This window comes from Babylonia areolata, chromosome 18, assembly GCF_041734735.1.
Source record: "Babylonia areolata isolate BAREFJ2019XMU chromosome 18, ASM4173473v1, whole genome shotgun sequence".
Lineage (NCBI taxonomy): Eukaryota > Metazoa > Mollusca > Gastropoda > Neogastropoda > Buccinidae > Babylonia > Babylonia areolata.
Genome location: NC_134893.1, coordinates 56,573,131 through 56,585,630, shown reverse-complemented (window position 1 = coordinate 56,585,630; position 12,500 = coordinate 56,573,131). Strand labels below are relative to the sequence as shown.

The following is a 12,500-nucleotide window of genomic DNA, read 5'->3' as shown; positions in this document are numbered from 1 at the left end:
AGTGTCGTTCATTGATAGTGCAGACAATAAAGAAATAAGTAAAGATAGATAGAATGAGATATTATATACAAATCATTCACAGTTCAGCTGCTCCAAGCTATGTAACAAATATGATATATATGAAAAGGTGAAAAGCAGCAAAATACATCTCGACACTCTCTCTTAGAGCTCCCCTATCTCGGAGCGTACGGACGCACAAACGCACACACACACACACACACACACACACACACACACACACACACACACACACACACACACATAGTGACACACACAGATATATATATATATATATATATATATATATATACATACACACACACTTTCTCTCTCTCTCTCAAACGCACACACACACACACACACACACACACACACACACACACACACACACACACACACACACACACACCACAATCAATCAATAAAGCAGATGCACCAGGACAAGATCTTTTAAAAGAAACAAGTAAATAGGGCTTAAGGGAATGGTGGAGGGAGTGCAAAGAATTCACAACGAAATTAGTAATTACAGATGTAGTGGATATTTTTTCGTTTTGTTTTGTTTTGGGGTGTTTTTTCCCTTTCATTTTCAAAAAAACATTTTATTTACAGTTTTACTGCATTCATTTTAGATTATTTTAATTTGTGTTTGTCTTCATTCATTTATCCATGTGATTATTTGTGCAGCTGGAATTTTCGTTTGTTTCCTTGCTTATCGATAAAAGTAAGCGGGTTGCATAAAAGTATTTTCACGATAATCTGAATCCAAAGTTGTGAACCTGACGTGCAAATCAAAGTAATAAGGTGTGTGTGTGCCACTTTATGACAGGTATTCATACAAGAGTGCGCTGTGTGTGTGTGTCTGTGTGTGTGTCTGTGTTTCCGTGTGTGTGTGTGTGTGTGTGTGTGTGTGTGTGTGTGTGTGTGTGTGTGTGCAGGAGGGGACGACATGGCAGCCAGACCCCTGCACTACCTGCCTGTGCCACGTGGGTCAGGTGCATTGCACCAGTCAGCAGTGTGCCCCCTCCCCCCGGTGCCAGCAGGTAAGCCAGCGTTCAGTCTGTGTCAGTTAGTGTTTGTTTTTCCCTTTCTGTCCTGCAGCATGCTTTTTCCATCAGCACTTTTTTCTCGGGTGGCTGCCTGATTCATACAGGTGACCGTGGTCTTTGGTTAACTATCAGTGGAGGTTTTAGGGACTGTAGTTTCCTGTTGTGTCCTTCGGGCCTTTCATGTTCTAGATTTTGGTGGCTTTTTCCCCCTAGCTCATGTCAGAACCGCAACGCGTGTAATTTGTTTGTAGTTGTTATGTATGACTGTTGTAGTGCTTTCGTAAATATTCGTAAATTATATTTCTTTTGGGGGAAGGTGAGGGTGTGGGGGGGTGCGCGCGCTCACATTAATATGAAAGATGTGTCCAATATTCAGTGCTGTAGTCGGTCGTTACATTAACTGTTACATCTTTCCAGTTAAAAGGACACCTGAGAAAAAAAAAAGAATAAAAGAAACGCGGAGAAAGCGAAGGGAAGAATGGGAGAAAGAAAGAAAGAAAGTGGGTTGAAAAAACCCCACAAGGAAGTGGATTAAAGAAGAGAGAGGAGGAGCAAGAAAAAATATAGAAAGAAGAGGGAATAAAGAAGAAGAAATTACTCATGGGGAAAAAGAGCAATGACAGACAGAGAGTGGAAAGTAGAGAGAGAGACCGAGTAATTAAGCGATGTTATTTTGTCTTCCACGAGGACATAAAACCAGTGAAAATATACCTCAACCCTTTTCATGTTTACTTAACCTATCCGCTGCTGCCACCTACAGCGTTTCCACAGATCACACCACAATGAATTATCCTGCTCCAAGAGAGGCTGTTGCCAAGTAGATAGGCTCCAGAAAGAGGGAGCCACTTGCCAAATAACGGCTATGCACCGAAATCTGCCCCCACCTGGCTCCTCACCTGTGTGAAAAGAATATACAACAAAAAACACGATTGCTTCAAATTCCGTTCATTGCGTACATCTCGAATAGCAAAAGCAAATTATCTATGTAACATTTGATAGTGAATTATACAGGTTATCACTTTATGATAGTAACATGCAGCCATGGCTTTTCTCTGTGTATAAAGATGCACGGTCTCGTCCAAGCATAGAAGTATGCCCGCCTCTTCCACAAACGTGTGTGTGTGTGTTTGTGTGTGTGAGAGAGAGAGAGAGAGAGAGAGAGAGAGAGAGAGAGAGAGAGAGAGAGATGGAATATTCCAAAGAAACGAAATCTCTAGAAGAACACTTCTTCCCTGGGTTCAACTCATTTTGCAACGAGTCAAAGATCCAACTAGTTCCGTCTTTTATGAAGCAGTTATTTCGTGCAACGAGGGGTAAAAGTAACACCACATCTGGATCCGCCTGGTGGGCATGTTTATAGTGAGGAGAAATATATTTAGCAAAGAAATTATGTCATAACATTAATCGGAACTTAAATACCTCCCTCAGAAAATCACTCGCTTTTCATACTTCTCGAGGACAACGTACAGAACAAACTTTAAAAAGGCATTGCATGCACACACACACACACACACACACACACACACACACACACACACACGCATGCACGCACGCACGCACGCGCGCACACACACACACACACACACACACACACACACGCATGCACGCACGCACGCACGCACGCACACACACACACACACACACACACACACACACACACACACAGAAAGAGAGAGTGGGTGGGGGGTATGCCACTTTGAAGCCATGTCTGTTTTCAGTATTGTGATGGAAAAAAATTATTCTAAACACGTTCCAGAACAGGTGAATCGTATGATTCATCATTTCATCACTTATCGCGTACCTACGCGTGGGGAGTTGGGTTAAAGACGTAGGAGCAAGAGAGAGAAAAAGGGGAGAGAGAAAGAGAGTGAAAGACAGAAAGAGAGGGGGGAGGATGAAGAAAACAGATTTTTATTTTATGGGGTGATAAGCAAATAGAAATGCTTTTTTTCCACACAGCCCTAGGGTTTTACACCCAAAAAAATACATGAAGATAAATTGATTAGTTAACAATCATTTACATCAAAAGTAAGGAAATGTGATTCTAAACAATACACACAGCCAGACACACAAGGAAGAGAGAGGAGACGGGGGTGGCACAAAGAAAGAAGGGGAGAGAGAGCAGAGAGGTGAGGGGGGGGGGGTAGAAAGAGGGGGAGGAGAGACAAGAGGTGGGAAGCGAGAGAGGGGGTAAGGATGTAAAGGAAACAGAGAAAAAAAAGGAGAAGTGGGGAGAGGGAATTTTGAAGAAAGAAATAGACAGTTTTGCTCCAGTTAGTATGTTCGACTGGAGCACGCTGTTCGACACGTATCGTCATTGCGAAATCACCTTTGTTTGAAGGACGATAAACTGGTAGATGAAGAGAGGTAGTATGCGTGGTCGCACCTGTTTTGCTTGTCTTTTGAATACTGCTGACGTCTTATCTCTGCGCGCGTGCGCGAGCGCCCTGTTAGAATGCGAGGCAGCTTTCAACTGCTGATGAAGGAGGAACACAGAGCACAGATTGAGGGCGGGGGGAGGGGGAGGAGAGAGAGAGAGAGATGGAATGAACAGGTGAGAAACGGAAAGAGAGAGGGAGGGGAGACTGAGAAAAGAGAGTAAAAGAATGAAAGAATGGTGCGTGTGTGTGTGTGTGTGTCTTTGCATGCGTGTGTGCGCGTGTGTGTGTATGTGTGTTTGCCTACGTGTATGCATGCGTGCGAGTGTACGTGTGTATTTGAGAGATAGGGGGAGAGAGAGTGAGTTATAGCGGAAGGAAAGAAAGTGGGAAAGAAACAGAAGACGTGTGGATCAAATGCGCATATTATTTCATCAAAAACATCCAGTGAGCCAGCTGACACATTGGCCAGTCATGCAGTTTTCCAGCTAACGTACTTAACCAACCAAACTACCCAAGATAACTTAGCAAACCAATTAACTTAAGCCAACCACTCTGAGAAGCGAATTCAGTCAGTATTCAATAGAAACCTAAAGTGTCTCTCTCTGTGTGTGTCTGTGTCTGTCTGTCTGACACACACACACACACACACACACACACACACACACACACACACACACACACACACACACACACACACACACACACACACACATTCCTGTCATTCTTGTTCTGACTCATCTTCCGTTTCCGTCTTCCTGGTTTTTTACCCCGTCCAAAAATGAAACAAAATAAAAACATTTCAAGCTAAACGAATCAACCGGCAACAAAAAAAATGTATGTGCGTGAGAGAGAGAGAGAGAGAGGGGGGGGGGCAGAGGCAGAGAGAGGAGGGATAATAATTGTTACTGACAGAATGTTTATTTCCCTTCGTGTCACGCTGAAGACAATAAGGACAGGACCATAAACACCAGTGCGTGTGTGTGTATGCGTGTGTGTGTGTGTCTGTCTGTCTGTCTGTCTGTCTCGCTCTGTGTATGTCTCTCTGTTTGCATGTGTATCTGTATCTTCCTGTGCTTTCGCTAGTGTGAATGAATTGGTGCCGTAGCGTGAAAAAAACGTGTATAGTACTGACATTCCATCTTTCGTTTATCTATTTGTTTGTTTATTCGTTTTATTCACTTATTTATTTAGAATTTTCGGGCATTTCTTTTTTTTTTCTTTTTGCTGACTGTAACGCTGTATTATTTGATTTGTTGTTTGTGTCGTCGTACTGTTTACCAATGAATGTGATGTGATGTGTGCTGTAGGGGGAGGTTGCCGTGACGGCAGCTGGTCGCTGTTGTCCCACCTGTGTTCAGCGTTTAGGTGAGAATCAGTTGTTCAGTTGTGTGTGACGCTATGAATCTTTATGTTGTTTAGTATTGATTTGTATTATGTAATGTTCCTTAGGGTTTGGTTCTGAACTGTGCGATGATGAGTGCTTAATGTGTGTGTGTGTGTGTGTGTGTGTGTGTGTGTGTGTGTGTGTGTGTGTGTGTGTGTGTGTGTGTGTGTGTGTGAGTGAGTGTGTGTGTGTGTGTGTGTGTGTGTGTGTGTGTGTGTGTGTGTGTATGTGCATGCGTGTACAGTTGTTTCTACATCTTAATCTTTCGAAGGGCTAATACAATGTGTCTTCCTTGAAAAGATGATAATTGTTCTGATGATATACTTAGAAATCATTGAGCTCTATAACACATACAACATGTTAAGAAATGGAGGACAGGGTAACATTTAGACGGGCATATGTTTTGTAATTCCCTTTATATATTAGTTATTCACCCATTATAGTTCTTTGTCTGACTGTAGAGATCAGGTCTTCGCCTGAAATGTAATGTCTTCGATTGTAGTTGCTTGTTAATTGGTTGGCTTTAATTAGTGAAATTGGATATTGTTCATGTGTTTTACACAAGAGACTGATTTCTGTTATTCGAGGTAATCATTTTGTATCGTTTTGTATTAGTGGAAATGGATGTTGTTCATGTGTTCTACACCAGAAATTAATTTCTCTTATTCGAGATGATAAAACATTCTGTATCGTGTATTAGTGATCAAAGATACATTCGACGGAAGAGTGCTAACTTGGCTTTCTCTTTTCCCCCTCATCAGGAGCATGTCACGTCAAACCGATGCGTTACCATGGCGACCTGTGGAACATCAGTGACTGTGAATTCTGCATGTGTCAGAACGGGAACGTCCAGTGTCGGACCTTGGCCTGTCCCAATGTGCAGTGTGGTCAGGTAACTCCTTGCAACAACAGCAGCAATTATTTTGTTCAGTTTTTGCAGGCCTTTTGACCCATATTGACAAGAAGGAATCCTTAAGTCGCATTCTATATATCGATGAACTTTTTAAAATCAAGTGCGCAACATTCTTTTCGTGCTTTTTTCAACGCACAATGCAGTTTTAGCAGCAAGACTACCATTGAGGTAACTCAGTGTGTGTGTGTGTGTGTGTGTGTAGAAAACTGAACATGCCTCTCCTCGTTGAATTGTGAGCTGTCGTCAAAAATATCCCAAAGAAAGCAGATATATCTGGGCATTAATGAAGACTCAAATACAATGTATCAATGGATACTCATGAAGACTTAAATACAGTGCATCAACTTAGACTCAAATGCAGTGTATTCCCGACAGATCAGTTTGACGTAAACTGTAATCATATCATCCTAAGTGTTTGTCCGTGTGTCAGCACCTCTGTGTGTGCTAGCATTATAGTCTTACTAAGTTTGTGAACAATGTATTTACTGGGATATTTAGTTTTGATTTCACATAAAGTAAAGAAATAAACATGATAAAGTAGGCCTAACTTTAGATTCCATATTTTCTCAGCTGTGAATTATGTAGTATTTGGCCTCCTATAATTCCAGACTTACATATTTGTACATTGAGTTTGTGTGTAAGATATGAGACGTTAACTGCAATACAGTAGATGTTAACACGTGTCCAGGGACAGGTACGTGTTCACTCGGTGGGAAAGTGCTGTGCGGAGTGTGTTACCCCTCCGGTCTGTCACCACGGAAACAGAACCTTTCATGTAAGTGCTCCTGTGATCCCTTCTGAGTGTTGGTTCACTTTTAGTTCCTGTCTCTATCCTTTTCTTGTCTTCTACTTCATGTCGTCCAGCTGGAAACAAAACAAAACAAAAAAAGAATTTAAAATATGCTGTGGGAAAATATTCAAAGAACTGCACTGGCAGTTTCTCTGAAAAGTAGGTATGCTAGATGAACTTGTTTATAATTAATTCAATCTGCCATTCAAACCTATTGCGACTTTCTCAAAACACCATGTTCGTCAGAGTGAGAACACTTGCAAAAATAGGGAGGGTATATGCATGTCCAATCTCACAGCTGGAAAGACAGTGTCTAAAATGGACGTTTTTCCTTTGAATATTTTCTTCGTTTTTTTTTTGTGTGTGTGCTTTTTGCTGCTTTTTTTTCTTTGGTCGATTGGCTGGAAATGTTATCATACCAAATGGTCCACTGTTGTATTTTTTTCAGACCTTGGATTTTTTTTGATTTTTTTTTTAATGAATCAGACTGTACGATCCATTATTATCTGCACTACACCCATAAAACAAAAATGCAAAATCAGCAGACGGAGCCAACCGCACTCTACACACTCTCCGTCTAACACAGACCTTGGAGGGAAAGGTAGGTAGGAAGGAAGGAAGGCTGGGTACACGACATAAGGACCAGGAACAGTACAGGTACAGGTCACTCGGTTGACAAGTCAAGGTGACGTCCCTTTTTCCTCTTTCTCCGCCTGTACTCCTTGATCAGCCGGTTCCCCTTTCCCACCCCACGCCCCCTGTCCTCCCTCCCCCGCCGTCTGTGATCAGCGGACCGTGCCATGAGGAAGGGTATCGGAGCCAGGGACTTGTAAATTATATACAAAGTCCGTGCACTGGAGCGGAGGGAGACCCACGACCGCGGCTCTCTAAGTCTGTGAGCGAAACCCCCCACATGCAAGGCACCCCGACCTGGCGTCGGACCGACTCACCCGTACCCGGGTGAAGTAAGGAAGTCAGTGAGACGTGACGTGGTGTCGGGTGGGGGACCTTGTACTTACCTACCTGTATTTACCTGCCTGTACTTACGTCCGCCGCCGTCAGGGAAGTGTAGGCGGATAGGGTGACGGGGGTGGACAGCGCGCATTGTGGACGAGATTTTAGGGGAGTGATTTCTGCAGTGCTTCAGTATTTTGGTTTAATCGTTTTTTACCCATGAACCGAGGTAGATTACTGATTTTGATGTACGCATCTCAAAGCAAAAACCTTCGTAAATATTTTCTCTTATTGTATTTAGATATTTATTTCAAAGTCCACACCCCAACTCACCATTCATCGCCCTCTCCCCCCTCTTCCAAAACATGGTAATAGAATGTACTCCAACAAAATGTCTACAATTACCAGTATGTGTGACGGGACATTAAACTAAACTCCTCCTCCTCCTCCATTGTACATGTCAATTGACTTATACTCTCTCTCTCTCTCTCTCTCTCTATATATATATATATATATATATATATATATATATATATAAGTTAGGAAAACATTACATTGTTCAGAACAGTTAACAATAAATAAGAAAATGACTGACCAAAAAAAAAAAAAAAAAAAAAAAAAACAGACACACACAAAAACACACACATAAAAACAGTTAATAGTATGGAACAGCAATTAAGCATATTCTCTCTCTGTCTCTCCTAGCTGTCTCATATTTCCTTCTCACAGACATCTTCCCTCGCCCCTTTTCCCAAAACAGTCCCCACCCTCCCACACATACACACCGAAACTCATCACTGCGCATGGCTTCTTTTATATTTTTTTCGGTTTAAGTAGCGGTTGGGTTAATGAATTCAACTCAGGTGAGGACAAAATATTTCATACTACAGATACCTACAAAGTGTTTGATATTGACGGAGGACTTTGATATCATACAGGACGGGTCCACGTGGGACGCAGACGCCTGTACGGTGTGCACGTGCCTGGAAGGCGAGGTTAGGTGTTACCACAAGACATGTCCTCAGTGTCCACAAGGTCAATCCCGCCTCACGCGCCACGGCCAGTGCTGTGGTCACTGCGAAGCAGGTAAAAATCCCTGCCTCAGGTTTTCCATGTTTCCTCGTTTGGTTGGTTGGTTGGTTGTTGTGTGTGTGTGTGTGTGTGCGCGCGCGCGCGCGCGACTTAGAATCTGGCAGTTCTACTTGAAGAATGTTACGTGGCAAAACTGGAGACAAAAGGACTGTTGAGACCATTGAACTGTGCAGTATTTTACAATACAAACAACACTTTACAGTACAGTGCAATACAGAGCAATGCAGTGTCACACGAAAATGAATATAATATTGCACAACACAACACAGCACAACACGACATGATACAAAGCAGTTCACTGCAACTCACTGATATTCACAGCAACACAATACGACACGAGAACAGATATGATACGATACTATACTATACTATACATGCAGTACAACATTATACAGTACAACACAAGACACAATACAGTGCAGCACAATGCAGTACAAAATGACACGAGACTGGTTACGATACAAATCAAATCAAACCATGCTGCTTATCGCAAATATGGAATTTAACACGTAAAAATTGGACAGTAACACAATGCAATGCAATGCAAAGCGATTCAACACAATGCAACACAATCTGGCACAATGTGACACGTGGGAATAGATACAATAATACAATGCAATAGATACAATTCAATACATGATATTCAGTGATGATGATGGAGTCTCCCGTCGGACCGACGGATGAGTAGACAAGCAGGCTTATCTGTCGGTGTGTGTCCTCATAATGGGAGACGAGGCCGATTCTGGATGCGCAGCACTTCCCACACTGAGGTGTTGCAAGGGAAAACGCCTCCAGAAGTTGAGCCCTGCTTCCTTCGCTCACGCTTCTCCTTAATGGCCAGGGTTCTCTTGTTTTCAAACGTCTTTATGCCAATAAAGCACAGCATCCTCCAGCGATGAGCAGTCAAGGGCATCAGTTTTCCAGGAAGCGATTTCTGTGTCACAGGCTTTGAGGTTTGTCTTCAAGGTGTCCTTGAAGCGCTTGCAGGGTCTTCCAAGTTGACGGTGGTCTTACTGGCCATACAAAAGGATCTTCGGGATCCTGCTGTCTGTCATGCGGACAACGTGGACAACGTGATAGTCAATACTATTCCTTAAACACAAACCACAGACTGACTTTATTCTGGTGCTTCACGTTACAGTGCAGTGTTCCCCGGCGTGCCTCACGTGCTTAGCGGACAACCCTGCCCACTGCACGGCGTGTCGCGAGGCGGGCAGACTGCTGCAGTCAGGACAGTGCACACAACTCTGTCACCATGGCTTCTACCCGGTCGCCAACAACACCTGTCTTGGTAAGAGGTGATGTGGGAGGGAGGTGCGGTGTGATTGATAGTTTGTATGTTGAAAGAGAGAGATGGTGTGTGTGCGTGTGTGTACGTACGTTTGTGCGTGCTTGTGAGAGTGTGTTCGTGTATGTGGAGGGGAGGGGGTACGTGTGTGTGTGTGTGTGTGTGTGTGTGTGTCTTCCACTCTCTCTCTCTCTCTCTCTCTCTCTCTCACTGTCTCACTGTCTCTCACCCCCCCCCTTCTCTACCCCTCTCTCTCTCTCTCTCTCTCTCTCTCTCTCTCTCTGTGATCCACAGTCTGTCTCAGTCAATCTATTGCTCGCTTAGCTCTCTTTTTTTCTCATCACAGCGTGCTAAAACAAACAAGAACTAAAGAGTTGTTAACCTACTACCCCTATCCTTCCTCTCCACCCCATCCCCTATCTCTCTCTCTCTCTCTCTCATATCCTTCCCCTTCCTTCGCATGCCCCCCCCCCCCCCCCCAATCCCCCGTCAACCACCTCTCTAACTCTCTCGCTCCCAGTGAACCGTCAAAATATTATTTGTATTTTTTCTCCTCTAGTGACGTGTATTTTCCTTTAAAACCCCACTCTGAAGCACGCACTTTACAGCCATACTTTGCGCTAATGTTTGCAAAAATCACCCACCGGCGATGGGATGGGGTAGGGAGAGGTGCTCTGGGGAATGGACTGCTTGCCAAGAATGTCGAGTGGCGGCTGCCTGTGTTTCCTATCCCGCCTTACGCTGATTTCTTTCCTACCGTGCAGAAAGGGAGGGTTAAAGGGGAGGGGGAGAGGGGGAGGTGGAGGTAAACATAATGAGGATGAGAGTAGCTGGAAGTGAGACTGAGGGAAGGATGTATGCAAGCAAACACATGCACGCTCTCTCTCTCTCTCTCTCTCTCTCTCTCTCTCTCTCTCTCTCTCTCTCTCATTTGCACACACACACACACACACACACACACACACACACACACATTCGCGCGCGCGCGGAAGACTCGGTTCAATTATTGGAAGGATGGTAAGCAGCTGAGGAAGTGTTTGGTCTTTTAGTTTAATATAGAAAAGATTTGGTTTTAATATAGAAAAGATTTGATTTTAGATTGTATGTTTTTGTTTGATGTTGTTGTTTTTGTTGTTGTTTTTTCGTGGTATGGTCAAGTAACGAGATCCACTGAATGACCCACTTAAAACAATCCTCCAAGGAACTGTTGAGGCAGACAGACGAGGGAAGACAGAACAGAAAAAAAACCCGATGGACTGGCAACATTGCAAAATGGACTGGAAAACATTTCCAGAGCGGCCCAGGACGAGCCAGTTGCATTGCTCGGACGGAAGAGCCAAGTATGGTCGTAACCCCCTACTAACTGTGTTTAGTATGGAACTGACCAATGGCGTAGTTCGGTCACGTGTAACTGTCAAAACGCTAGATCCAAGCATGCAACTGGCACTGGCAGGCTCTGACACAGAACCGACAGATATGGAGTTATGTGATCAACAGTTCTTCTTTGCCGCGCCCCATTGACTTCACAGTCGTAAGAAGAAGGCATGGTTCTGGCTTTAAACACAATTACAGCCGGGATATGGCCTCTGTGGTCGGCTGGGCCGTGAGCCAAATGAGACTGACAGAGTTGTGGAAAGGTGAAAAGGGAATAAGAGAAAAATAAACTGAGTGGGAGGAGAGAAAGAGGATGCAGGCAGACTTGAGAGAAAACGAATAGACAAGACATACAGACTGCATGTCAGCCTTCTGTTTCGGTATTTGTGGGTGGTTGTCTCTCGCACGCTCACTCGTTTTCTGCGAATTCGTGTGTGTGACCGTTTTGACATGTGTCGTACTCTTTTTAATTTTTGTTTTTTTGTTGGTGGCGGTGGTATTTTTTGCACTTCTCTCTCTGGTGGGAAGGGGGATTGAGTGGTTGGAGTGGGGAGGTACATAAGGGTGTGTTCGTGTTTCCATATACCCCCTATGGCATGACTGACCTTTCTAAGGCGTGTATTTGATCGTGTGCTTGCGCAACACACCAGAAAATATCACTCTGGCATCAGCAGATCTGCCACATATGTTGACCTGGGCGACTGAAAAAAAAACAACAACCTCTCTTCCCCATAACACCCGTTTGGCGATGCTGGGATTTGGACAACGGATCTTACAGACTAGAGGAATAGATGTCCAGCGGTCTAACTACTCAACCATCGCTGGTCCATGAGAAAGTCAGACAAATAAACTGCACTTTAAAAGAATACCATTGGTGTTGCTCACCTCCGGGTTCCCCACCTACCCACCCACCCTCCCCACACACACATACCCTTGTTCGCCGCCACAAGAACGGGCCGGGACTCCTCCTCCCTATCCTCACACAGCAAGGACTCCCGCTTGGAAAGTCAGACGGACTTCCGACCCGGACAAACATCCAAAACTCTCCCCCGCCCCTACCCTCATCCTCTAACAACGCAACCTTCACCAAAGCAAGACCCAAGCCCAGAACTAATTGACCTAAAGGCACTGATGTCTCTATGCCTTAAGGGCGTAAGCCAATGGGTAATTGAAACTCAACTCTGCTTCTGTTGCTTGCCAGGAGGGGGAAGGGGTAGGGGTTGGGGAGGAAGGGTCTTTGGTGGCCCGAAGGTCATGCATAAATTATCGCGGTACAAG

General features: G+C 44.2%; 1 protein-coding gene across 1 annotated transcript in view; it reads left to right on the top strand.

Annotated features, from left to right (window-relative positions):
* Nucleotides 1-12,500, top strand: part of LOC143292286 (extracellular matrix organizing protein FRAS1-like) — a 120,162-nt gene that overhangs the window by 33,106 nt on the left and 74,556 nt on the right. The window contains 6 exon segments of the mRNA XM_076602472.1: nucleotides 936-1,040; nucleotides 4,735-4,792; nucleotides 5,573-5,703; nucleotides 6,413-6,499; nucleotides 8,407-8,554; nucleotides 9,702-9,851. Coding sequence (XP_076458587.1) covers nucleotides 936-1,040; nucleotides 4,735-4,792; nucleotides 5,573-5,703; nucleotides 6,413-6,499; nucleotides 8,407-8,554; nucleotides 9,702-9,851 — 679 coding nt within the window.